Here is a 27,264-nt window from a genome sequence, read left to right as displayed (position 1 = left end):
ACTGATCTGATCTCATGTCTTCTCCTGGCCGAGGCAAATAATGAGCTCCTTATGAAAAATAGTGGAGCAAGGCCGGTCGGGACAGCACCATTACCCGAAGCCCATGATGTTGAAAAGAAAGATCCCAAAGAGACCTACTACGCCCATGATAGTAGGAGACCACACGGCAATGGCCGTGGTGGGTACAGGGGGCGTAGGCGTGACAATCATAACAGTAGAGATAACTACTCAACCGGCCGAAGAGGAAACCACAATAACCGTGGTCGTGGTTCCAATTACGGTCGGGGCCGAGGGAGTTATGGCCGTGGACGAGGTGGCATATCCAAACCATCTTACACGTCCAAGTCTTTATGTCACAGATGCGGGATGGACAATCATTGGGCCAAGAACTGCAGAACTCCAAAACACTTGTGCGAACTCTATCAAGAGAGCATCAAGAACAAGAACCCGGAGGCAAACATGATCCAAGAGAACGGTCAAGATGATAAGGGATATGATGCTGACAATGAATCCGACAGGGACAGCAAAGATGACCAAATGGATTTTGAGACATCCGACTGTCTAAAAGACTAGTTTTTCGAATCACATTGTCTTATTGCTTTATGTGTTTTGATTTGGTGTTTTTACTTTATGAAAATGACATTTACATTAATAAAAGTTTTAAAGATTCTACAAAGTCTCTAAAGTCTAGAAATTTTATTTATAGAAATGAATGATGAGATGAGTATACTTGTGGTGGATAGTGGCACAAGTCATACGATCCTTAGAGACAAAAGGTACTTCATGAATCTTACATTACAAAGTGCAAAGGTACAAACCATTGCAGGTGAGGCCAGCCTGATTGAAGGTCACGGCCAGGCCTATGTGATGATGCCCAAGGGCACTCACCTAGAGATCAAAACCGCCTTGTATTCCCCAAGCTCTAGAAGAAGCTTATTGAGTTTCAAGGACATAAGGTTGAACGGTTTCCACCTTGAAACATGGGAAGAAGGAAATAAAGAATTCCTTAACATAACTTTGATCACCAAAGGCAATAAAAAGATCCTAGAGACCATGCCTGCAATGTCTACTGGTCTTTACTATGCACAGATCAGTATGGTCGAGGCAAATGCCTCAGAGCTATTCACTTTATGGCATAACCGGCTTGGCCATCCCGGAACAGGAATGATGCGAAAACTGATGTTAAATTCATCAGGGCACACGTTCAAAGGAGTGATCCCACGAAATCTCACATGTGCTGCATGTGCACAAGGGAAACTCATAACTAGGCCATCACCAGCCAAGGTTAATAAAGAAACCTTGAACTTTCTGGAAAGGATCCAAGGGGACATTTGCGGACCAATACACCCACCTTGTGGGACGTTTAGATACTTCATGGTCCTCATTGATGCATCGACCAGATGGTCGCATGTATGCCTATTGTCCACTAGGAATCTAGCCTTTGCACGGCTGCTTGCTCAGATGATAAGGCTGAGAGCACATTTTCCAGACTTTCCACTTAAGACTATACGTCTAGACAATGCTGGTGAGTTCACGTCCCAGGCGTTTAATGAATACTGTATGTCCATGGGGGTAAAAGTTGAACACTCCGTGGCACATGTCCATACACAGAACGGCTTGGCCGAATATTTCATTAAACGTATCCAGCTGATAGCCCGTCCATTGTTAATGAAAATCTAAGCTTCCGGTATCAGCATGGGGACATGCGGTTTTACATGCAACGGAACTGATTCGCATCAGGCCATCTAGTGAGCATAGATATTCGCCATCCCAATTACTTACGGGTCATGAGCCAGACGTGTCCCATATTAAAACATTTGGATGTGCCGTTTACGTTCCAATTGCTCCACCACAGAGAACCAAAATGGGACCGCAGAGGAGGATGGGAATATACGTAGGATATGAATCCCCAAGCATTATAAAGTATCTTGAGCCAACAACCGGTGATTTGTTTAAGGCCAGATACGAAGACTCACAGTTTGATGAGTCCACATATCCGTCCTTAGGGGGAGATAACAGCCGGTTGATAACAAAAGAATTAGAATGGTTTAGACCATCAACATCTTGGCAAGATCCTCGGACCCAAAGATTGTGATTTAGAAGTCCAAAAGATAATACATCTTCAAGAGCTAGCTAATAGACTGCCAGATACATTTGCCGACCCAAATAGAGTGACAATATCACATATCCCGGCTTGTAATGCACCTGTAAGATTAGACGTCCAAGATGGACAATGTCAAGTGGCTACAGAGTCTAAGCAACGTCTAAAACGTGGCAGACCAATTGGTTCCAAAGACAAACAGCCTCGGAAATCCAAGAAAGGTGCTGGATCCGGGAGCATCAAAGAAACCGTCCAGGACATAGATGGACCGGTCGAGCCGACAGTCGAGCCAAACGTACCGGCCACACCCGATGATCCGGTCGTTCCTCAAAATGAGGTCCGGGACGCTGGACTTCATGGGACACCAGAGCCGGACAACCAAGAGATCTCTATAGACCATGTAATGTCTGGAAAACAATGGAACAGAAAAGATATCAACGTTGATGATTTATTTGCATACAAGGTAGCACTTGAGATCATGGATAAAGATGAGGATCTAGAACCCACGTCCATACAAGAATGCATGCTAAGATCAGATTGGATCAAATGGAAACAAGCTATAAACGTGGAGTTAGAATCATTGAGAAAGAGAGGCGTTTTTGGCCCTATAATCTTGACACCCAGAGATGTCAAACCAGTGGGATACAAATGGGTCTTTGTAAGGAAAAGAAACGAGAAAGGAGAAGTAGTGAGATACAAAGCACGGCTTGTAGCACAAGGATTCTCGCAAAGACCTGGAATAGACTATGAGGAAACTTATTCCCCTGTGGTGGATGCGACTACATTGAGATACCTGATCAGTCTGGCCGTGAAAGAAAACATGGATTTGCGCCTAATGGATGTAGTTACAGCATACCTGTACGGACCACTGGACAATGAGATACATATGAGAGTTCCAGAGGGCATTGAGCTCAAAGATAAGAAAGGTTCTCGAGAACAACATTGCATCAAGCTGAATAAAGCTTTATATGGTTTAAAACAGTCAGGCCGGATGTGGTACAATCGGTTATCCGAGTACTTAACCAAAGAGGGTTATAAGAACGATCCAATAAGTCCATGTATATTCATAAAGAAATTCGACAGCAAGGGCTTTGTTATAATGTCTGTCTATGTGGACGACCTGAACATAATAGGAACCTCTGGAGAGATTTCCCAAACCGTCGAATGTCTAAATAAAAAATTCGAAATGAAAGACTTAGGGAAAACTAAGTTCTGTTTGGGATTACAGTTTGAGTATATAGCAAATGGCATCCTTGTGCATCAAGAAACTTATACAGAGAAAATACTCAAGCAATTCAATATGGACCAGGCACACCCTTTGCCGTGTCCTATGGTCGTGAGGTCCTTAGACCTGGAAAAGGATCCATTCGGTCCAAAGAAACCGGACGAGGAAACACTCGGATCGGAAGTGCCTTACTTAAGTGCCATTGGGGCCTTAATGTACTTAGCTAGTCATACTAGACCGGACATAAGCTTTGCCGTGAGTTTACTATCCAGATTTGGATCATGTCCGACCTTAAGGCATTGGAACGGAGTGAAACATCTGTTCAGATATCTGCAAGGAACAAAAGATCTTGGTTTGTTCTATACCAACCGACCAGGAGAGAACATGGTCGGATATGCAGATGCTGGGTACTTATCTGACCCACACCAGGCTAGATCTCAAACAGGATATGTGTTTACACATAGTGGAGCCGCAATATGCTGGCGTTCAACAAAGCAATCCTTAGTTGCTACATCGTCTAATCACGCCGAGATCATAGCCATGTATGAGGCAAGCCGTGAGCTTGTTTGGTTGAGGAACATGACCGGCCATGTCTTAAAAGAGAGTGGTCTGTCCGTGGGACAAGAGAAAGAGGAGCCAATGATCATCTACGAGGACAATGCAGCGTGCATTGCCCAGCTCAAGGAAGGATACATCAAAGGAGACAGGACCAAGCACATCCTGCCCAAGTTCTTTTTCACCCACGACTTGCAGAAGGCGAAGGAGGTTCAAGTAGTCCAAGTCCGATCCAGCGACAACTCAGCCGACCTTTTCACCAAGTCTCTGCCAACCTCAACATTCAGAAAGTTGATTCATCAGATAGGGATGCGTCGCTTGAAGGATCTGCAATGATGCCTTCATCAGGGGGAGTGTCATGCATTGTACTCTTTTTCCTGTCTACGGTTTCCATTTTTCCCACCTTGGGTTTTTGGTTTTCCTAGAGAGGTTTTAACGAGGCAACATCGTGCATGATACGAGCCCATATGGTTCTAGCATCCAAGGGGGAGTGTTATGAACAATGTGGATTGCTAGGAACCAAATGGCCAATCCGTGGCCCATAGAGAGAGAAAGAGTCGGCGGCCCAAAGGGGAGAGAGAGTCGGCCGCCCCTTGTCTAGATAATGTTTCTATTTATCTTTCATGTTTATCTTTAGGAGGTTTCCCTTTTTCTCTAGGATTATGATTTGGATATTTTCCTTTTATCTATCCCTTGTATCCCCTATATAAGGGAACACTTTGATTCAGAAATAATACAGAACATTAGACACGATTTCATCTCTTGTTCACAACAAGTACACTATTTTTACAATGATAAATAATTATTAGAATCTCTAATAAAAGTTACATGATATGACCAAAAATATCTAAAACATCCAATGTAAGTAACATGAGATCTTAGAAAGTTAGGAATATGTGTCAACATAAATACGGTGGTTTTTTTTTTTTTTTTTGTCGTCAATGTTTTATTTTAAAAAACGGCCGAAGCCCATTTTCTTACACAAACCCCAATGGGCCGAACAAACATACATCTGGGCCTAAAGCCCAATACATAGTGACCGACACTGTCCAAGTCTATCAACACGTGTCTACGCACTACCTTCATCTTGTCTCACCGGTTCCGCCGGAGAAGGATCGGCGGTAACGCCGGATATTCTAACCACGGAGAGATACATCGGATAAACCGAGATCTCATCCGACTCCTTGCTAACCACCACTGGATATTTCATCCCGAAACTCTAACCGCTTCTTTTCTCTCTTGACCGTCGCACCATCATCGGAGGACAACAACCATCTCCAATAACACGCCCTCACAATCACACACCAGACATGACGACGACAAACACCAAAACATAAAAAACAGAAACATAAATTAGTAAACATAACCCGCAAGATACGGGGATCCAAAACCGACAGAGCAAACCAAAGAAGGCTTCTACCCTTCGGAAACTGAAGCCGATGAAGACGGAGCTAAACGAGCCTCCGCTTCCCGGGAACTTGAGCCGGCGTCGACAGATCTGAGAAAGCCTCTGCTTCCCGGAAGAAAGCCGGCGACGACGAAGCTAGGGTAGCCTCCATCTCCCGGAACCATAAGCTTGAACATGCAACCCGAATAAACGCACCGTGGTGAAAAAAAGAGGGATCCGGCGACGGCACGATCGCTCACGCACCGCCCGACCGCCGGATCAAACTTTCTCTTTCTTTCTCTTTATGTAGTTAACTTTGATGTTTATTGAGATGAAAACGACTAAATACGGTGGTTCAAATTAACAATTACTATCAACTAAAACTCATTTTAGATATTAATAGATTTGGAAATATCGTAATCGTGTACCAAATCATCCCCATAATTATAAATAAGAATCAAATTGCCGTATACTATTAAGAAACCAAGCAGAGAAAAGATGGGTAGGTGTGGGCACTCTTTATAGGTTTAGTTTGACGAACTCATCATGAAAAGGTATAAGTTACCTTTTTACCTAAACCTACTTCGACTACTCTTTATTCACTTATTCTCTATTTTCAATTCACTTCTTTTCTTTGGCATCGAGAAGAATACCAAAAGATATGAATACGTGTTTGGATTGGAACTTACGAGACTAATAACAAGTTTCAAATGAATTGTACACTTGCAATGGAATAACCCTTGGTGTGTGAATACGTGTGATGTGAGTCTTAACGTCTTTTATTGAACCACTAAAACTGAAAAAAGCAAACCGAGTTAATAAACCAGTGATTAAAATAACCATACATTCGCACACATGAACAAAAAGAAAACAAACAATAATGGAGGAGGCTGGAAACATTAACTATAACATTTTAAAAGGGAAAACAACAGATAATGGAAAAATATCAATTATATTGAAGATATGAGCATCAATGAATGATCCATATTTTCTTATAATGCCTATTTTTTTTAAGCTGAATAATGATGATAATATAAACTATGAAAAATATTATCGACAATTCTACCAGTTTTTTTAGAATTAATGTCTGGTTACATCACCTAAACCGTCCTATAGAATCTTTGCTTGATATATTTTTTACACCATACTGAAATTTTTTTGTAAACATTTTATCCATTAATTCATATATTCATATTTTTTTTAATTTCGAAATTCATACATTCTGGTATAAAAACATTAATGAACTTTTAACTAGAAGAAATTTATCATTATCTGTTGTGTGTTTTACACATGTAGATATGCTAAAGATGTTGTCCTTTTAATCAGAGTGTCATTTTTGTTTAAAATTCGCATTAATTAGGATTTTGTGTTTTGTTTAAAGTACGTGTTTCTATAAGTAAACATGTATCCTTTTTGTGTATGGACAAGGATCAATACAACGAGTAGATTGATATTACATATAAAATGATAAAGTCCATGCAATTACAGCTAAACCAAGATATAACTCAATGCATATATATCAAATATAAAAAAATGATAAGAGGAATCGGGTGGCTGGTCCTTTTGGACTCTGTTGAAGTACCAAAGGCTGACAAAACATAAATGCCCATAAAACGCAGTTTGAGACTTCAAAGGGTTTTTGATCAAAAAAAAAAAAAGACTTCAAAGGGTTGAGTTGAAAAATAAAAAAAGACTTTAAAGAGTTGAACATGCAAAGCCATAAACGAGTCAAAGTCATGACCTCATGCTTGTTACGTGTACTATATGTGCCCATGTTCGTAACGCAAGCTTCATGTCATTGTCCGCGCGCAAACTTGTGTTGACTTTTGAGTCGTGAAACGTTAATGTCAATATAAATACATGGCGTCACATAACGATCGATGCAACGGCCATGCCGTTATTATAGAATAGATCGAGTATGAGTTTTCTTTTTCCATTAGTGAGCCCAAGTAATAGCGCAAATTTAAAAGCTTTCACCATCTTATTGCTACTGTTTCATTGAGCTCCAAAGTTCAAACTTCAAAGCTTTGCAGCCATCATTAGGAGTAATGTAGAGATTGTATCTGTGGATGAAAGTGGAAACCAAGATTCGGTTTGCTTGTTTCAATCAGCTCTAAAGCTTATTTTGATTGTTCGAAGAACTTGTGAAAGGTGTGGTATTAGAATTTAGATAGCTAGAGTAAGCAAAGCAATACAGAGACGTTGGTTCCTTAGCTAACCTACCAGATTCTATTTTCATGGAGGAGAGGTTAGATTGTTGAATCGAAGATGTTTTTTTTTTCTTACTGTTGTTCTCGTCGGTAAACTCAATGTTCCAGAGAGTTGTGTTTCCAAAGTTTACTAATTTGTCACAGGGGATATCAGGATATGTTGTTTACTCCTAAGGAGGGGAATGGTTATGGAGAAGACGAGGTAAAGATCTATATCTAAGCCCAAGAGTTCTTCTTCTTCTTCTTGATATAATGTTTTTTGGACTTAGGAGTTAGGAGTTAGGACCATCTTGCTCTTATGATGGAACTACTAGGGAAAATGCCTCGAGAGGTATGTTATTGTTTTGCTTTATGTTTTGTCTCTATTGCTTGTGTTTTTTACGTTCTTGTCTGAGCAGATTGCTATTAGAGGAGCGAGGTCAAAATACTATTTTGACAGACATGGGGACTTAAAGAGGATCAGGAGGTTGAAGTATTGGCCAAAGGATTGGTTACTGGTTGATAAGGACAAGCTTCCAGAAGCAAAAGAGTTTGCAGAGTTAGAAACGACCTACGACTGCTCAACAGTGCTTGGAACATCAATGGATAAATGTAGTAAGTACACAGAATAATGCACGTAATGTAGAATCACAGATGAGAAGCTTGCAGATCAAAGGGTGAAAGATACTCAACTTTATCTTTGTATTTTCTTTTTCCTTCATACCTAATTATTCTTGTTTTATTTTTCTACAACTTCGATATTCTCATTGTTTTTTCTCTTCGGAAAATATGGATATTAGTGGGTTCATAAAAATTGTTATCTGAGACGAACTGAAAAGCAAAATAATTTAACCGAAACTGAACCAAATTTTATAAATAACCAAATGTTTTCTCTATTTTTACAACCGGAAAACCGTAAACACCGAATAGAACCAAATCAAAAACGCCCTAATGAGTGCATTATAAATCTGCCCTACAGAAAAACTAAACAGCCTGCCGTTTTTACTTGCTTATATTTAACGCCTTGCCGTTTTTGGAGTTTCGTAAGAAGTATACAACCTAATCTATTTTTTTTTCGTTACATAGATCTCTCCCGGTTCTTGTCTAATCGCCGTCGCGTTTCTCCGTCGTTGCCTCAACCATGCGATGCAATAAATGAAACTGCAGCAACTTTCAACGGGAAGAAGACACAGGAAACTCGTATTGCTGTGGATGCGGGACATTACAAGAGTACGACAACTACGAGGCACAACTCGGCGGCATACGTGGACCTCAAGGTACGTATATATGAGTAGGCACCACAGGTACAGGCTCTGTTCTCGCTTACAAAGATAAGAAAATCATCGACGCCAACAATCTGATTGAGAGCGTAACACAGAGGTTCCATCTAAGTTACAAAGACGAAGAGATTAAACGTATGATTAACAAAATCACTGATGGTGAGTTCGGACAAGGTGAGTGGTTCTTGGTTTTGATCAGTGTGTGTTGTTACGTTGTTGTAAGAAGAGAAGGGAAAGGTGCTTTGTCTATGGGAGAGATTAGTGAGGAAGTTGGAGTATTTAGGGTTTGAGTTGGAAGAGTATGATCTTGTGGGTTTGTTCGTGAAGACAGTGAATGATTCATCGAGGTTGAGTGGTGATGTTAAGAAGAAGGAGAAGGTAATTAAGCAAGGGGTGTTTCTGATGAACTGTTCGTTGAAGTGGTTCTTGTCTACTGGGAGGAGACCAATGCCTTTGGTTGTGGCGGTTTTGGCTTTTGTTTGTGGGGTGAACGGTGGTGAAGTTAAAGGTTGCGGATTTGGCTAAAGATTGTAAAGTTTCGTTGGTTACTTGTAAGACACGGTATAAAGAGTTGTCGGAGAAGCTAGTGAAGGTTGCTAGAGAGGTTGGTTTGCCTTGGGCGAGAGATGTTATTGTGAAGAATGTTGTGAGACATTCAGGGGTTTTGTTTGGTTTAATGGAAGCAAAGTCCATGAGAAAGAGAAGAGATGAATCGGTTAGAAGCGATGGAGTTTGTTTAAAGGAGATAGTGAGGGACTGCTTAAACAAAGAAGCTAAGTATAGTTATGATGATGATGATGATGATGATGATGATGATGATGATGATGATGATGATGATGATGATGATGGAGGTGTAAGAAGATCAGGTTTTGAGATGGTTTCTAGTGAAGATTGGTGGAAGGGCAGGTCTAAGATGAGTCAAAGGCTTACACTCAAGGAAGTGTTGGAGAAAGATGTATTACTTGATGATTTGCCTCCTTACATAAAAGGTTGTGCTTTGGTTGAAAGAAGAAGAGAAAAGATTAAGGCGGCCAAGTTAAGGATTAATGCGATACAACATCCTTGTGACAAAATTAGTGGAAGTGAGTTGTGTTTGGAAATTGAACATATGAAGAAGAAAAGGAAGAGAGGGTCTGAAATTAATCAGGAGGATTTGGTTATAGAGACTTTGCTCTTGCACAATGTTAGTGATGAAGAAATTGAGAAGGGGTATTACAAAGCTTTGCTAGGTTTGCATGTTTTCAACTAAACTAAATCAGTCATTATTATTATTATTATTATTATTATTATTATTATTATAATTAACAATATCAAAGCATGCATTAAAAGCTCTAAGAATTCAACGTTCCATGAAAAAAGACTATTAAAAACCTTATAAAATAAAATAAAGTCTAAAACTGCTTAAGGCTGACTATGAAATCTGTTTCCTTAATCTCTGATAAATAGAAGTTTCTTCAGCTTGCATTAATCAGCCTGCCATGTCATAATCTTCAACATGATCATAAAGGTTGTAGCTTTCAACAAGATGCTCATCCCCTGCAAACACACAAATCACAACAACTTCATTGATTGTTGCACAGACAACTCACAAGCTTTCTTGACCATTCATATGATGTCTTTTTTTTTTTAAACTTACTTGGGTTTGATTGGACTCCTAGCAAGTGAAGATCTGAGCTCATCTCAGGGCTCTGGAAGCAAAGATCTTCAAGCCTAGGACTAGTGGTAGTTGTTGTCCCAATGACATTGTTGTTATTTCCATCAGGAAGAACAACAAAAAGACTCTCTGGTCTCTTTCTCTTCTCATTCAATGTCTCAGTTTCAGTCTCTACCTCACCCTCACCATTTTTGTTGTTAGAAGAACCAACACCACAATGCTGCTTCCTCTTGGAACGAGCACGCCGGTTCTGGAACCAATTGCAGATGTTTTGTTCAGCAATCTGACCGTGTTGGCTAAGCTCTTCGGTTAGGTCTTTGATCTTTTGCTTGCTCGGTGTTCCTGTGTCTTGATCGAATAAACGCTCCAGAATCTGAAGCTGCATTGGCGTCGGAGTCCACCTCTGCCTAGCTGTCATCTTGTGACCAATACTTGGGTCTGCATATAGACTTACCATTCTCCCTCCTTTGTCAACACCAGACCAAAGAGACAAATGAAAAGAGAGTTGCTTAAGTACAAGGGTCAAGCAGAAACTCAAAAAACCTAAGCTAAACCGGTTCTGGAGTTCTACAAGAACCTAAGCTAAACCGATTCTTGAATTTCAGATTTAAACCGGTAACTACGCCAAGAATAAGGAAGAGAACCTGCTGCAAGATCTTGTTGAGAAGTGAGGGTTTTGTGCATCTCAACGAGACGTTCACAAATGGTGGCGTAGATAGCAATCTGTTTCCTCAGAGTTTCAAGCTGCTCGTCGGTCATCACCTTCATTGGGTTGGGTTGCTGCTGATTATCCAACTCCATCATCTCTTTTGTCAAAGTTTCGTCTCCTCTTCACGCTCTTTTTTTCTCTGTGTGAATGAAGGAAACAGAGGAAGTACTGAATTTTTATATGAAGTTTTAATATCAGTGCCAAGAACAAAAACGATAAAGATATTTTAAATAAAACGGTAATATGAAACTTAAGGAAACTATCTGAATCAAATGGTTATTTAGTTTCCTAAATTAGAAGTTGACCGTTTGAGTATTTGATTCGTAGTATGTATAACAGTTAAAATGCTACTTCCATAACTGGATATTTACAGTATTTCAGTGAAATATTACATTGATAACCAAACATTTTGATACAGAGATTAGGAAAGGGAGCCAAGTTTACAAGAACGATAATGCGGTTTGTCACGATGGAATCATAGCATCGGTGGCTGCGTGCGTTATCTCCAAAGGAAAATAAGGTGAACAACATTGCTCTATAGCTTTATGTAACACACAAAAGAGTACTCTTTTCTGTTGCACTCGATTAATCTTCACCGTCCGTATATTCAACAGTGTCCAGATTAATTATTGTAATTGTGTTAATAATCTGATTTTACTTTCGTGGTGGCTGCATGATAATTGGCGCCAATTATTTAATCTTGCAGTATTATTTTCTGGCTAATTAATTTTTAAATATTATTCTTTCACCCTTTAAGAAATTTAATTTCCTCTAAAAAGTAATTTTAAAAATATATATAAAAAATCATTCAACCAATTATAGAAATGACTGCAAAATCTAATTGATTACATACAGTTTTCAGTAAAGTTAAAGATAATATAAAAATTTCAAAACATCATCTATTTTGAAAAACAAAATATCTTCTAAAACATCATCTACTATGAAACGGAGGGAGTACTAAGTAGGTATGTACTTGCTTTGCACGGAGTAAGATGATGTATAAAATATTATCCCGAATGGCGACGGCGGAATTAGTAATAAAAGGGGTGCAGAACTAAAGTGCGGGACGGTGAAATTGCGGTTCGTGCGGAATTAGAGTGCGGGACGGGACAAGTGCGATTTTAAGTAAAAAATAGTGCAAGATATTGTTTGATTGGTGATAGTACATATTTGCGGTATTGAATTATTATTTAATAAATAAAATAATAATAGTATTGAACATAAAATATATTAAAAGAATATAAATAATATATTAACATAATAAATATATTTTAAAATAAAAATGCCTTAAAGTGGAAATAAGTGCAGTTTTGATAAAAATAATCGATACAAAATAATGTTTGATTATTGGAAAAATATTTTGTCAGTTTTGTCAGAAAATATTAAAAATAATGTTAAATATAAAATTTGATTCTGATTAGTATGAATCTGCCATATAATTTTGTATATAATTTAATATCTTAATTATTTAGGATTTATGTTTATTAGATTTTTAAAAGTAATAACCATTCAGATATTTTTAAAAATCCAATTCAAATATTCTACATATACATATATAATACTGAAAGCCATACATATATATATATCTAACTAATATTAAAAGGGATATATGAGGAGTAGCCAGACTGTCCACATCATCATTTTAAATCAACCCTCAGATTACGCTCCAAGGGCGGACAGTAGTCCGATGTAATACTCTCAAACATATCCCTCACAAAGTTGCAATCCCGAAAGCTAAGCAGCGGCGGCGTGTAATGCTCCAACGCGTAGCTCTCGTTCACAGCCGCCACCAGCTGCTTGTATATCTCAGGCGTCACTCTCCCCACCATCGTGCAGACATCGGATTTTGTTACCTCGCATATGTAGCTCTCCCACACCTAAAATCATTAAGACATGCCTTGGACCTTTGGTGTTTAGTTTAATACATTACAAAGATAAGTATGTACCGATGATGCGTTTTCTATTGACAGTTCCCAGGTGCCGCACTCGCGATCTTCCATGTTTGAGTCGAAGGAGCTGCAGAGAGGAGGCATTGGCGGTCTGGACTGGTTGTAGTAGAAGTTTTGGCCTGGAGATGGGTTTGTGTTGGCCAAGGCATAGACGAAGGTGTTCACTACGGTGACAATGATGTTGATGACAACTTTGATTTGAGCAAGAGTTTGGTTTGTTGTTTGCTCGTCTACGCATGGGAGGATGCTGCTTAGTGTTGTCTCTGTGTGAGGGTCGTCTACTCATTCCTTCATGGCTACACATGTATCTGAAATTGCACTGCACTGCACCAAACCAAAACAAAACAATGACATTTAGTCAGTGTTCTAAAAACGGTGGGTAGAGAGCAGTAAAAATGTAAATCCAAGAACCACTACCGGCAACAAAGAAGAAACAGTCAGGTCTCTGATCTTCCGGAATCGCTCGGCCGCCTTTAGAAGTGTTGACTCTTTCAAACGTCTTCACGGCTTTCTCCATCTGAGGTCATTTCTTATGAATTGATTCCCAAAATTTCTTCATTATGCTCAATAATGATGCCGGACGGCATCTCGTTATCTACAGTCTCAGATTCTGTTTAAACCAATTAAACAAAAATACAAATAATTTCAGATTCTTACTAATATAAACAAAGCTATGAATATCCAAATGACCAATCTTAGCAAACAAAACGACACAACCAGATCTAATAGTCATATTAGATAATCCGGTTTACCTTCATGAGTTCACCATTTAGCTCCATAGAAGCTCAATTTACAGGACACCACGCCACACCCTATGCCAAACAGGCAAACAACATATGAAACCAGTGAAAGGAGACTTTGTCCGCTTCTACCAGTTCTCAGCATCAGCCACAACTTCACATGTAAATCACCAACCCAATCCAAATCAACGAACAATAAAAACATATGAGGAATCATATAAAACGCTAACCTGCAGCCATAAATGTCACCAAGACTCCGACTTCTGATCAAGACAAATTTTCATCACCAGAGCTTCATTAATTTTCAGATCCATGAATTGAAATAGGATTCTGATTTTGAATCGTCAAACACAGGTGCAAAAAACGATGAATCTGTAACGGGAGCTTTTGGAATTGTTGGGAAGGAGATGAAACAACGCTATCGAATGGCGGAGATGGAAGACGGGTTCAACCCTAAAATCAAAACACCTCGTAGGCGAGTATCTGACGTGGCGAATTTCAGACACCCTATTGGCTGATTTAAAATGATGATGTGGACAGTCTGGCTACTCCTCATATATCCCTTTTAATATTAGTTAGCGAAGTTTCACTTTCTAGCTTTTGTTTCAGGAATATGATTTTGGAGTCTTGATTCGCAAAAAGTAATTACTGATCAACTCAAAGAGACTGAACATTGTTTTTACTTCACCGACACTTAATCGTTTCCGCTGTGAATATGATTATTAACGTCTACTTTCAATATAAAACAGAAATGTCAGTTATTAACACTTTTTTACAAGACGTGTGATCACTTTTGTTTGCTCCAATATACATTGGATTAATAAAAATAACAATGTAAGATTTAAATGTGGGTGCTTATTTCTTTGTTTTTTGTGAAGAATCATTTAGGTACATTCTATTGTATTAAAGACGATTTTACAAATGTATTTTCATTAAAAAAAAAAAACAAGGTTCCTATGACAAGGATGTGTATATGATTTTTTTCTTTTGGTTCAAATCTGCGTTTACGATATAATATAATAATGTTATATAAAGGAAAGACTGTGGTTGGTCAAAAGACCATAGATAAATATAGTAAAATTACCATAGACAAAACAAAACAAAATAGGCCAATTGTTAGAAGGGCATCAAGCAATCGGTACAATTTCCAAAACCGGTATAACACATGTTACTACTACAGATGATGAAGTTTGTTTTCATAAATTGAGCAAAAGATATTTTAGCTCATGGTCTTAGAATAAAACCAAACGATTTGAAGTTCTTTAACAAATCAACACCGGATTAAAACTTAAGTGTTGTCAAAGAAAATAAATCGAAACTTAGGTATTAACAGTTGTGAAGTTTGTATGAAGACAATAAACTCACACAACTATCCTACATCAAAAATAAACAATACCATATGCATATGTTAATATCCGTCTTGCAAATTAGAAATTACACCACTCACAAAATACATATTGTGAAACAACCCGATGAATTTAGAAACAAACTTAAAATATATATTGGCCAAAATACCAAATCCCGCGCGAAGCGTTTAAGTCTAAATGACTAAAGAGCTCAGAATTTTTAGTATATAATCAAAATTAAAACTTAAACAAAAAGTAAATAAAAATAGGATATAAACCTTAGATAGAGTGTCTACGTAGGCGAAAATAATCGGCCAATGAGAAACTATATTTTTGCCATATCACCTCCTCTATTTGTTTTTACAAAATGATCTTTTAACTTTTTACTTAAACAATTATAACTGAAAATATTTTTTTAGTGAAATATATTATTTATATAAATATAATTATATTTTTTATTTACATAATAGTTTGTAAAGAAATATTGAGTGTAAATAATATCATAATTTTATAAAATATTAAAATAAATTTGGTTGATTTTCAACTTTCACAAATAAAAAGTATTATTTGTAAACTTAGAAAAAAATATATCAAGAATATTCCTTTTTAGGATAAAAAATAGGAAAATACACCGGAGACAAATCCATCTCTATTATGAAATTCTTCAATTTTAGGGAAAAAAATAGAGGAATACATTGAAGATGGTCTAAGGCATGGCCAACGTTAATGATCTACGTTGAGATTTTAGCTTTTCTGATTCTAACTATTCTAATGTTTCAATATAATTTGAATATTCCCTTTGCTTTACAATATAATGGTTTAAAAGTATTTTTTTTTGTTTCACTATATAAATTGTTTTATATTTCAATGTAACTTTATACTTATTGGATATTGTGTGGCCAATTAAATTATGTAAATTACTGTGTAATTTTAATTATGTAAATTAGTGTGTAATTAATTAAATTTATATATTAAATGACACTTTTCTAAAGTAATAACTTTTAAATATTACAAACTTTAATTAAAACTGGAAGATGTAAGCCTCAGATAGAGTGTCCACGTAGGCGAAAATAATCGGCCAATGAGAAACTATATTTTGCCATGTCACCTCCTCTATTTGTTTTTACAAAATGATCATTACTTTTTACTTAAACAATTATAACCGAAAATATTTTGTAATGCAATATATTAGTTATACAAATATAATTATATTTTTTTATTTACATAATAGTTTGTAAAGAAATATTTAGTGTAAATAATATCATAATTTTATAAAATACTAAAATAAATTAGGATGGTTTTCAACTTTCTCAAATAAAAATATTATTTGTAAACTTAGAAAAGAATATATCAAGAATATTCTTTTTAGGAGAGAAAATAGAAAAATACATCGGAGATAAATCCATTTCTATTATGAAATTCCTCTACAAGAAATGAATTAAATAATAGATTTTAGATTTTCAAGAATTAAAAATAGGTAAAATATATTATGTTAATAAAATAGATTTTAGATTTAAAGACTTCTAATTAATGTAATATTACAAAATTAAAAAAAAAATTATTACAATTAATATTTTACCATTAGATATATTAAAATTATATTCTAGATCGACATTCAATTGTCGGTTTTCAACTATTACACGTAAAAAAATATTATTAAGTACGCTTTTTTTTTTTGAAAAATGAGTTTTATTTAAATTATGTTATTGGAGTACTTTTTCGAGATTTATTCGAGATGAGATTCCGATATTTTAAACTAAGATAATTTATGTTCTATACATAATTATATTTTTTTACTTAACTCTAAAATCTCGGACTTGATTCTTCATATTTTATTAGTTAATTGTGTTACATATAATAGAAATACTTACTTCAAACTAAAAATATAAAAAAAAAATTAAAAAATTAGTTATATATAATTTAATATATAAAAATTTACATATAAATAAAAATCATAAATATAACAAATTTAAATATATTATCTGCGCTACGCCCGGAGAAAGGATCTGGTATACATAAAACCGCACTTAGATTGTCATAACTCCCCTAGTTTGATGCGGGTAAATACGCACCGCTTTTGTAGTGAAAAGTAGACAAAATAATATATATTTTGTTGTCGTTTTGTTGTTTTACTGTGGAGTGCGGTTTTCATTCAAATACGCACCACGTTTTTGCCGAAATTAAACGACTACCACCCTAGGCTTTCCTTTTTTTTTAATACCACTATGCCCCTACAGCCCACCGTCTCACCCTATGGGATACACTGCTCACGATGTCAGTGGCTTTCTACAGACCAGAGTATTACACGCCATGTATCTAATTGTCATCGGAACTCGTTTATTTAAAAGAATAAAATATAAAAAATGTTAGAAGAAGAAAGACATTGAAGGGCAAGCGAAAAGTCCCCTATTACCCAATTTTAATCCAGGCCGATATATTCTAGAGAACTAGATCTATACCCTTTTAGTTGTCCATAAATTAACTTCTGTCTTTATAGAAACCATTATCTGAGATTTCAGAGATCGAAACCATGGAACTCACGCAACTACCAGAGCGGATGTTTGCAGCCGGTGAAGAACCTGTTGGGGAGAGAGTTAACACTTATCACAAACCGAGAAGGATCGAGTCCATTCTAGACGCACTAGAACCGGAGAAGGTAGAATTCATGCGGAAGACGACGTTTGGGAAAATCATTTCACAGGCAGAAAACCCGTCTTTTTCCGGTAGTTTTGGCCAGTTTGTCATTGTGCGAATTCTCCGAGTGAAGAAGAAGTATGAGATATGGTTTCTGTTTGCCGGGAAGCCGATTAGGATGTCTCTGCACGAGTTCGCTCATGTCACAGGCCTTAACTGCAGGAAGATCCCGAAGAAAAACATAAAGAGGAAGAAGAATCCTATCAACGAGAAGCTCTACTGGGGTGAACTTTTTGGATCTCTCAAGTTCTGCGCCGTTGACACCGCCATAGAGATGCTGAAGAAGAGGAAAGTTAAGGACCGAGAGATGCGACTCAAGTATGCATGTTTGACGTTCACTTCCTGTGTTCTACTACCGACTTCTCACTCTCCTCGGATCATCACTGAGCATGTGGAGATGATACGTGATTTTGATGAATTTCTTAAATATCCGTGGGGGAGAGTCACCTTTGAGATGCTTGTTACCGGAATTAAAAAAAAAGACGAGATGTCGCTTGCTCAGTCCAGCGTCGCCTTACCTGGTTTTGTGGATGCGATCCAACTCGTTTTCATGGCGGCTGTTCCTCAGATAAAAGAGGTAGTCACCCCTGTCGAGCCTGTTGTTGTGATTGACTCTGACAGCGACTCAGATTCGGGGAATAGCGAATCGCAAGCTGATAAAGTTGAAATGAGCAAGCCCCCCGATGCACCCCCTGCGAGTGTGCGATATTGTGTCAATCCCGCACATGTTAGAGACCTGCACGAAGAATGCAAGGTAAGATGTTAGAGCTCACACTCAATATGTACGCACTAACAGTTTTCATTACCGCTTATGTATGGGGATAACTACTAAATTTTATTTAACGTGTTAACAAGTGCTAATAGCAAACATTATACATGGTTGGAACTTATGGATTAGCGACCACGTTTCCATTTTCTGCGTTAACTATTCTGATAGATGTTAACATAATTCGTTTCAACTACCTTTTTCTTTTATGCCATAACTACATGAACGCCCGTTAATAATAACAGTTCCCTATACTGGATATTAATGTACAATATGTCACATTTGTGTCTGTGAACTAACATGTGTTTCTCTTATGGTTTTCTTAATTTACTCCTCTCGTCTTACTTACCGTAGGTTGAAGTTACCTCCATGCTTGTGGACGGAACCCATACAGCGGAAGAACTGACGTGGGAAGATGAGGTCGACGATGTAACAGTTGATAATCTTGTACGATCAATTGAACAAGGTCACGTGCTAACCAAGGCAATGTTCAGTGGGGGCTTATCGGCTTCTGATCTGGCACGCATGAGATCTGAGAAGAAACTAAAAGAAAAGGAACAGAAGGACAACAAAGAGAGGGAGAACCAGGCGGATTCACCAGAAGGAGAGATTGGGGAAGCTTATGACGTCAGCCACATGGCTAACCTTGTTGGTCGCATTGTAACCCCTAAGATTGAGGATGCCGTTTACAAGTTAGGCGACAAACTGGAGGAGCGCCTGGCTAAACTGATCAAAGTTGAGGTCCTAAACATGCAGGGGGCTGTTATTCAGAGTATTATTGGTTTATTAGGCAAGCCTAACCCGGACGCGGGGGTTGCGAGTGATGAAAATGGTGGCGCTGTCGATCAAGCGCAGAATGGAAGGGGTTGTACATCGGCGGGAGCTTCATTACTAACTGCCGATGCAATAAGAAGCGAAGGACAAACCACCGCAACATATGTGCCTACATCTCTCCATAACTCCACCGAACAACCACTTGTCGACCTCGCTACCGTGATACCAAAACAGGCTGAGAAGGCCGGGGAACCACTACAGGCTGAGAAGGTCGGGGAACCAATACAGCTCGACAATCTTATAAACATGGTCATTACCGATGTCGGTGGCGTTTTGGATGACAGCGAGGTACGTTCCTTGTTGTACTTTTAAACATTTACGTACACACAAATAGCCAATCACATTTTCGCTTCTATCCATCTGTAGGTGGCTCCTGCAAACAACCAGCCAGCTATCCACATTACTGTAGGACCCGTCGCTGAAGGCGTCAAAACTTTGTAAGACGCTGCCCACTCTCCCACTGACACTGATCTCACTACCCCACAGCCTGGACAGAATACAAATTTCACCCACCATCATCTGTCTCCTGTTGACGAAGATGGTAGCCCACACGAGAAAGAGGTCCGTTATCTCATCTAGTCACAATCTAGTTGTAGGTTATGACCTAAGTGGATGCGCATCTTATTGTCAGATTGAATTCCTTTTATCTCTGATCGAAATACCGACATTCTCACTGGGGCTCTCGCAGGGTGAATTGTTGCACGAGGAGGTATGTCATGCGTCAGTTCCAGATGTAGAAGCAAGCAATGTCATTGCAGAGACTAGGAAGAGCAAGAGGACAAGGATACTACCACCGTTGTTCAACGACTACCAGTGCGATCCGAAGATAAAAGCTTTCAGCCGTGAGGGGACTCTGACGACAACATCAAACAATGTAGACGAGATATACATGGCCATGAGAGAGAGAGCTGGCGACAGCAGGTATGTCCATTTAAGTCTCTGATCAATCGATACAGTTACCCTGATTTTTAATTGTTTCTCTCTGTTTTTTTTCAGGGTTTATACAGTCGCTAATGGAATGTCTGTAACAACCGATGAGTTGAACGAGATCATCGACCGCAACCAGCAGATGACGCCAAAGGTAACGAGATATGCATACACTTGGATGTTACTAGTAATTAGTAACCTCCACAATTTTGATTAACGACTAACCAAACGGATATACCATAACGTTTTAACCTTTTTCGCACGTGATGGATGTCTTAATGTATTACATTTCTCTTGACCGTAACAGGAAAGGAAGTCACCAGTCCAAGATTGCATTTTATGACACAAACTTCCCCGCTTTGCTGATGAAACAACATGGTAGGCTTACGAAGACCGCCATTAAGGACCGCCACAGGATGAAATATGATGAAGCCGTGGTTAAGCATTTCATTGGTGGCAGTACACCGGACGACGTTTACGACTGTATTTACTTCCCCTTTTTCATCGACAAACAGCACTGGGTTGGCGTTTCCCTCGATCTATCACGCGGAGCCGTACAAATACTCGACTGCAATCATGGTTTCCGATCTGAAAGCATGATGAAGAAAGATTTTACCCCCATAACTGTTGTTGTCCCGCATATCCTTGCCACAACAACTAGGAACAAGTCTGCTGATGCACGCAAACCCTATCAGATGGTGAGGGTTAACTGTGTCTCGCATAACTCAAACTCCACAGATGCAGCCGCTACAACGGTGTTGCTAATCCAGGCACATGCTGCCAACGGCGCCAATGGATGCAAAGATGTCACCCCAGAAACGATCTCTTCGGGTGCTAAACACCTCGCTGTCCTTGTCTATCGCGACATAACCCATGTGTAACCTTCACTTTCTTATCCTATCTACAAGCCTGATAACTGTTTTAGTTCACCGGCTAACTTATTTTGTTCCAAACAACGTACTATGTGGTATTGCGTTCTTCTATTTTCATGTTTAATGATTTCTCATTTTAAGTGTCAGCTGTAGCTGTTATGCTTCACCTGTTATGTTTTCTTTCATTAGTTGTTATGTGCTACCTTTACTTGATTAAACCATCTTGTTGTTGTCTACCTTTTCACATGATCTCCTCGTCTGAATCATTACTCTTAGCATATTGTAACTGTGCATGAGAATAATTTTTACCGTAACCGGTAACACTGGCCGCAACCGTTAACAAACACCACTGACTGCTAAGTATTAGCCTACATACTCGATCACTAAGGCTTCAACCAATTCCAAAAAGCGCTAAGTATTCTACTACAGACATGTAAATTATATTAGTAGTTAAGTACTAATCTAATCTTTTTTCCCCGATAAAAACTTATCTAAATACTTGCTACTTCTTACGAATCATTACTCTTAGCATCTTGAAACGGTGTATGAGATGAACATTTAGCGTAACCGCTAACATCTGACCGCTACCGTTAACAAACACCACTGACTGCTAAGTATTAGCATACATACTCGATCACCAAGGATTCAACCAATTCCCAAAAGCGTTAACTATTCTCCTGCAGACATGTAAATTTTTATTAGCAGTTAAGGACAAATCTAATTTTTTTTTCCGCAGATAAACACTTGTCTAAATACTTGCTACTTGTTACGATCTTCTCATAAATGTTAGTATCATGTAACAGTCTAAACAGAAACATTTACCGTAACCGGTACCATTGACAGTAACCAGTAACAATCACCAATGCACGCTACGTTTACTCATACATACTCGATCACTATCTCCACCATTAAGTTTTTCTAACAGCAAACCATTATATGCTTCAACCAACAACGGTTATTACACCTTAAGCATTTTCTTGTAAGCATGTAAATCATATTAGGAGTTAAGCGCTAATCTTACTTTTTTAATAAGATCAACACTTATCTAAATACTTAGTAGATAAACAGGTTATCTAAATACTTAGTAGATAAATACTTGTCACTAGTATACTTGGTAGATAAATACTTAGTAGATAAATACTTATCACTAATATACCCAACACTAACATAATCGATAAGTACTTATTCCACTTAAAGCTAAGCAACCTCCTTCAGACATTTAAATGATCTTAATCGATAAGAACTTATTCCACTTAGAGTCATACTTTTTTAAAAAATTCAAATTGCATAACATAATTGTCTGTTACAAAAGGGGGCCATACATTACCGAGATCTCAAACTACATATTACACATCAACGCAACTTGTTGGAACCATGGGGAACTTTATATGGTACATAATAAAACTGGTCGCCCCACATCAGACCTATAACAAAAGACTTTATTTGAATGACCCCTTCATAACATCAAACCCTTCCTCATATAGGGTTCTTGCAAGTCGCACGGTTGTGATCTTTGCCACCACACCTCTTACAAGTCCTCACCTTGCGACCAAGCACTCCACGCTGCAAACATAAAACAATACATTGTAACCACAATCATTATCATCTAACATCTATTATAACCACAGTCTCACGGACATGACTTTTAATTTCAAATATACAAGTGATACTGTCAAAATGCATGCCAGACATACCTTGAATTCACCCCTTGATAATATTCTTATCTTCTTTGGCCTGCCTGGAGGACGCCTTGTGTTGGGAGGCGCAAGTAGAAGTGATGCAAGCGTATCATCTTCAGGCGTTGGCACCACCTCATCCCCAGCCGGGTTAATGCTCAGAGAGTAAGCTGCTGCCCAATTGTTTCTTGATAGCTCTTCGCCCACAAGCTCATCAACCCTACGGTTCGAGTGTATTGCAGCAGCGACAGCATGGCCACAAGGGATACGGATCATATCAAACTCCAGACAGCTACACGTTTTTGCTTCAAGGTCGACAACGAAAGGAACTCCCTCCTTACCACGCACCTCGAACTCAGCCTTGCTTGTGTGACGAACCAAAAACCCGGTTGACACATTGAAGTTACGGGATATGAGCTCCTCCACCTTCGGAGCCACTACACCACCACAGTTCGCCGATGACTCACGGCGCACAGAGAACCAACGCATAAGCATCCCCCTAATGTACTCAACTAGAGCCACAATCGGATACTCCCTAGCCTCAGCAAGTGCTGCATTGAGCGACTCTGCCACGTTGCTTGTCATTAGATTGTAACGCTTGCCTGCAGAGTGCGACCTAGCCCAATGCTCAAAACCGACCCTGATTAAATAATCAGCGCAGTTTATGTCAATCATCTTGATCTCGTTAAAATGCTTGTAGAAGTCTGAGACACGGTATGCCCGCGCGGCTTTTGAGACTAAAGAGGCAAGGTGTTTCTTCTTAAACATACTAACAATGTTTCTCTGTAGATGAAGGATGCAAGCGTAGTGCTTAGCCATAGGATACACCTGCAAAATTAGATGAAAGCAACCCGCTATCAACTTGACATGACAGTTAACCATCACACATACATCCTAACTTATTCCTTACGACCCAATAAAAAGGGAACATGGTTTTGTGATAATTAGTTGTTATCTTCGTTCGTATTCCGAAAAGAAAAACATTTTCATATGTAGATCCTCAAAATGTGTATTTACCTTGTGGAGACCAGCATATATAGACTGGTGCCTATCCGAGACGAAAACGAGATCGTAACCATCAGATAAAATGGATGATAGTTTCTGGAAGAACCAGCCCCACGACTGGTCATTTTCTCCATCGACTATAGCAAAAGCTATGGAAAAGATCTGATAATTGGCATCTTGTGCACTCGCACTCAGAAGGCATCCATTGTATTTCCCCTTAAGGTGTGTCCCATCAACAACAATGACCTTTCGCATGTAACGATACCCCTTAGCAGAAGCACCAAAAGAGAGGAAAAGATATTTGAAGCGCTTGAGATCCTCTTCTGAAGGAGCTGTTTCGATGGCTACCACTGAACCCGGGTTTGCCACTGCCAGCTGCGACAAGTAGGCAGGCAACATTCTGTAAGAATCCGCTGTATTTCCAAGTCCACGCTCCTTGGCTAGCTCTCTCGATATCCAGGCCTTCCAGTAGGATATAGGTACGTGATGGTCAGTTCGCATGAACTCTCTAAGTGCACCTGGCCTTGGACCAGTACCACCACTGCCAAACTTGTTCCTCACCATTTCTCCAATTAGGTTTGAAGTCGCATGCCTCTTGAAATCACCACGCTCATCAACAGTGCAAGTATGTCCCTCATCCAGTTTCTTTATTTGGAACTGAGGACACCCCGAAAGCTTAGAGGCATACACTCTCCACTTACACTCACTCCCCCGACATATCAGCACCATTTTACCAGGCTCAGACCTACGACACAAGTACCAGAACTTGTTCGCCAAAGCGTAGAGAGACATGTGAGTCTTGAAAGCCGTACGGTCCATGAAAACCTGCCCAACAAAAAGATGCTTCTCTGCTTCCTCTTCCGAATCTGTTAAAATTAAACAGTACCAATACTAATCAATCAAAATAGCTACGCAGCAGATTTTATAAATCTTAACAGCCAACTATCTATCAGCACTGCTAACACACAATTTTTTGGCGATTCCCTTATGGTAACCGCTATGACAAAACATTTACACACCTTCATCTGTCGTGTCTGCATCTGGAATAGGATCAGGAAAGTTTGGGTTAGACATTAACGGACTACGCGGTCCGCTATTGTAGCTTCGCTTCTTCTTTTCTTCGCTTTCATTGCACAGTTTCTCTTTCCCCTTCGTAATGTATTCAAGTATGGAATATGACTTTCTCCCAGGTTCGGCCTCAACTGTATCAATATAATGCAAACACACTGTTAGCTTATACCAAATTTTCATGGAGCACCACACATAACACTCCAACCAAACATGGAAGAAACGAACTTACCAATGGCTAACACCTTGTTTGCCACTGCAGGCGCCACAGGCAGTTCCTCTGCCAAACGGATTATCCCACTTTCGAATAGCTCATCCCTCTTCTCGCATGGGTGAGGCGAAGAAGCTGTAGAAGAGTTTGTCCCGTCGCTACTGTCTATGTAACCATCAGTTGGAGGCATCCTCTCGGCTAATGCAGCATTCCCCCCCAAAGTTACATCTTCATTTGCGCAGACATTAGTTAGGAATTGCTGGCTTGCCGTGACGATGCACTGCGCCAGCATTCCTTCCCAGAACCCCGACCCATCATCACCAGGGACACGTGATGCATTAACATTAACAGTCTTCTCGTACATGCTAACATCAGTCCGAGGCGGGTAAGTTCGTGTGTTATCACTGGTTACACCCTTTGAGGACCCGATAACAGTGTAGTTATCACGTCTCTGAAACAGATAGCGGGCAACCACATCGTTACCGATCGTAACCATCAGCCTAGTTGCTGGCAGCTCAATCCTGATCGACATGAAGAGCTCCACATCCCCATCCTCTCTAACATCAACTGGAGGAGGTGATAGATCTCCAGGTCCCTTCATCCACTCTGGAAATTCATAGGTCAGAGTAACAGCGGTTTCCAGGCTAACACTGTAGCGTGTTCTTACAAGATCCAGGACACTTGCGTAAGTCTGGTTCTCGTGGACCATGACTTCGTATTTACGCTCTGTCGGATCTTCCAAGAACAGCCATCCACGTTGTCCGACTTCCTCCCACACACCAACAACAAGCTTCACCAACTGCCCCATTAAGTCAGATCTGCATCCATAGAAGATATTAATTCCTCAACCAAAACTGACAGCCTCATTCAACCATCAATAAATATTTTCACAGCAATGGAGTAAATGTTAACAAATCCAGGCGGAATATTACTCAATCAATCACGCTAACAAGTAAGAAATTTAATGCTCACTAACGAAAACCAAAAAAAGTTACCTCAAACACAAGGGATAACGACTACTGTTAAAGAATCTTCGCAACTGCAACAATCTTACTCTAACAGGTTTCGTTCTCTCTCTATCAGGTCTGCTTCACATTTATGTTTCTCCAGGACTCCATTAAATACACCAACGATAACCTTAAAGATTTGGGGATAACCTTTAAATCCAGCCATTATACGATACAAGGAGATTTCTGTTAGACAATCCTTGTTTTCCGCTGCTACTGTGCACAAAAAAGAAAAACAATTTGCATTTCAGGCGGATAATGGCCGTAAATATATGTCAGAAGCGTATCTGCTCTTTGTACTTCAGAAGATCACGCCGAGTCGATCCCTGTTCACCTTTTTGCCTCCACTTTGCATACGGTAGGGATATTTTGGGGAAGGGACACGCAAAAACGTACGGGTCGAACTAGTTTTTCTTTCAATTGGGTATTTACTTAATTCCCTTAAGGATGGGGTATATAGGCCCAGTTGTCTCAAGTTCTCTTGACATTATTACATGATTGGTGAATTGTTTAGATATGTCCCGCATATTGTCTAAATACGCCCCGCTATCTAGTCGCCATTCAGCAACTCTTAGAGAAGTTAGATGGTCCAGTACAATTTACATATAATGAAATAAACGCATAAAGTCTTTACATTTACATAAGTCAACATCAAAAGAAAAAGTCAACACCCGTCCCACACTTGATCTTATATCTTCTCTTACAAACGCGAAAGATTCGAACCTGCGGGAAAATAAGACACGATGACTGGAGCTCTCGGAGATTTTGATTTGCTTTTTGGTTTCTCCAAGGACAAGACTTTCGAGTTACGATCATTGGTTGAGCTAATCTTTGCCCTGGATTTTGGAACGAAGCAACCAAAGAAAGACGCCAAGGGAGACATGTTTAGAGTTTTTTATGATGTTTAGATTTAGTTTCATGATATGTATTTATAAGACAAAATCAGGGTTGAATATTCTTGGACAAGTTTCTTGGAAGTGACCTCTTTATCTTTCTCGCCAAGCTTTGCCCTTTTTTTATTATATCTTTGACAATTCATGCATTACGTTTGACTCTTAATAGTTAAAAT

At 39.0% G+C, this 27,264-nt stretch overlaps 4 protein-coding genes, 1 long non-coding RNA gene and 1 pseudogene across 6 annotated transcripts; 2 read left to right on the top strand and 4 right to left on the bottom strand.

The window, feature by feature from the left end:
• The first annotated feature begins 8,598 nt into the window (after positions 1-8,598).
• Positions 8,599-9,986, top strand: LOC125583801 (annotated as a pseudogene).
• A 219-nt stretch (positions 9,987-10,205) lies between these two features.
• LOC125583800 (WUSCHEL-related homeobox 13-like) lies at positions 10,206-11,499 on the bottom strand. The gene is made up of 3 exons (XM_048751307.1): positions 11,036-11,499; positions 10,374-10,853; positions 10,206-10,273 (listed from the first exon to the last, which is right to left on the bottom strand). Exons 1-3 carry the CDS (start codon positions 11,193-11,195, stop codon positions 10,206-10,208), a joined length of 708 nt encoding a protein of 235 aa, XP_048607264.1. The 5' UTR covers positions 11,196-11,499.
• Positions 11,500-12,756: 1,257 nt separating this feature from the next.
• On the bottom strand, positions 12,757-14,342 carry LOC111204725. Its single transcript, XR_002657250.2, has 3 exons — positions 14,020-14,342; positions 13,802-13,861; positions 12,757-13,659 (listed from the first exon to the last, which is right to left on the bottom strand). It is a non-coding gene; the product is annotated as an uncharacterized LOC111204725 (long non-coding RNA).
• A 2,965-nt stretch (positions 14,343-17,307) lies between these two features.
• On the top strand, positions 17,308-26,379 carry LOC106377912. The gene is made up of 4 exons (XM_048751306.1): positions 17,308-18,583; positions 18,950-19,717; positions 19,796-19,990; positions 26,272-26,379. The coding sequence occupies exons 1-3, from the start codon at positions 17,666-17,668 to the stop codon at positions 19,868-19,870; spliced, it is 1,761 nt and encodes a 586-aa protein (XP_048607263.1). The 5' UTR covers positions 17,308-17,665; the 3' UTR covers positions 19,871-19,990; positions 26,272-26,379.
• LOC125583226 lies at positions 22,705-23,723 on the bottom strand. The gene is made up of 2 exons (XM_048749861.1): positions 22,923-23,723; positions 22,705-22,791 (listed from the first exon to the last, which is right to left on the bottom strand). Exons 1-2 carry the CDS (start codon positions 23,721-23,723, stop codon positions 22,705-22,707), a joined length of 888 nt encoding a protein of 295 aa, XP_048605818.1.
• LOC106417875 lies at positions 23,763-27,244 on the bottom strand. Of its 2 annotated transcripts, XM_022696010.2 has the most exons (4): positions 26,184-27,244; positions 25,210-26,006; positions 24,929-25,111; positions 23,763-24,775 (listed from the first exon to the last, which is right to left on the bottom strand). In XM_022696010.2, the coding sequence occupies exons 2-4, from the start codon at positions 25,994-25,996 to the stop codon at positions 23,856-23,858; spliced, it is 1,890 nt and encodes a 629-aa protein (XP_022551731.2). In that variant the 5' UTR covers positions 25,997-26,006; positions 26,184-27,244; the 3' UTR covers positions 23,763-23,855. The 2 variants fall into 2 exon arrangements, with proteins under 2 accessions (XP_022551731.2, XP_048607262.1); XM_048751305.1 differs by having other exon boundaries at positions 25,210-27,244.
• Positions 27,245-27,264: the final 20 nt, after the last annotated feature.

The sequence above is a fragment of the Brassica napus genome, chromosome C3 (genome assembly GCF_020379485.1).
Source record: "Brassica napus cultivar Da-Ae chromosome C3, Da-Ae, whole genome shotgun sequence".
Lineage (NCBI taxonomy): Eukaryota > Viridiplantae > Streptophyta > Magnoliopsida > Brassicales > Brassicaceae > Brassica > Brassica napus.
This window is presented reverse-complemented; position numbering and strand designations above follow the sequence as displayed.

Coding starts and splice junctions, on each gene's coding strand:
- LOC125583800 (XM_048751307.1), bottom strand. CDS start 11,195: ATGATGGAGTTGGATAATCAGCAGCAACCCAACCCAATGAAGGTGATG. Junction 10,854..11,035: donor TCAACAAGATCTTGCAGCAG/GTTCTCTTCCTT, acceptor TTGACAAAGGAG/GGAGAATGGTAAGTCTATAT. Junction 10,274..10,373: donor AGGAGTCCAATCAAACCCAA/GTAAGTTTAAAA, acceptor GTGTGTTTGCAG/GGGATGAGCATCTTGTTGAA.
- LOC106377912 (XM_048751306.1), top strand. CDS start 17,666: ATGGAACTCACGCAACTACCAGAGCGGATGTTTGCAGCCGGTGAAGAA. Junction 18,584..18,949: donor ACCTGCACGAAGAATGCAAG/GTAAGATGTTAG, acceptor TACTTACCGTAG/GTTGAAGTTACCTCCATGCT. Junction 19,718..19,795: donor GCGTTTTGGATGACAGCGAG/GTACGTTCCTTG, acceptor ATCCATCTGTAG/GTGGCTCCTGCAAACAACCA.
- LOC125583226 (XM_048749861.1), bottom strand. CDS start 23,723: ATGGCTAAGCACTACGCTTGCATCCTTCATCTACAGAGAAACATTGTT. Junction 22,792..22,922: donor TATCAAGGGGTGAATTCAAG/GTATGTCTGGCA, acceptor TTATGTTTGCAG/CGTGGAGTGCTTGGTCGCAA.
- LOC106417875 (XM_048751305.1), bottom strand. CDS start 25,996: ATGGGGCAGTTGGTGAAGCTTGTTGTTGGTGTGTGGGAGGAAGTCGGA. Junction 25,112..25,209: donor AAACAAGGTGTTAGCCATTG/GTAAGTTCGTTT, acceptor ATATTGATACAG/TTGAGGCCGAACCTGGGAGA. Junction 24,776..24,928: donor TGCAGACACGACAGATGAAG/GTGTGTAAATGT, acceptor TAATTTTAACAG/ATTCGGAAGAGGAAGCAGAG.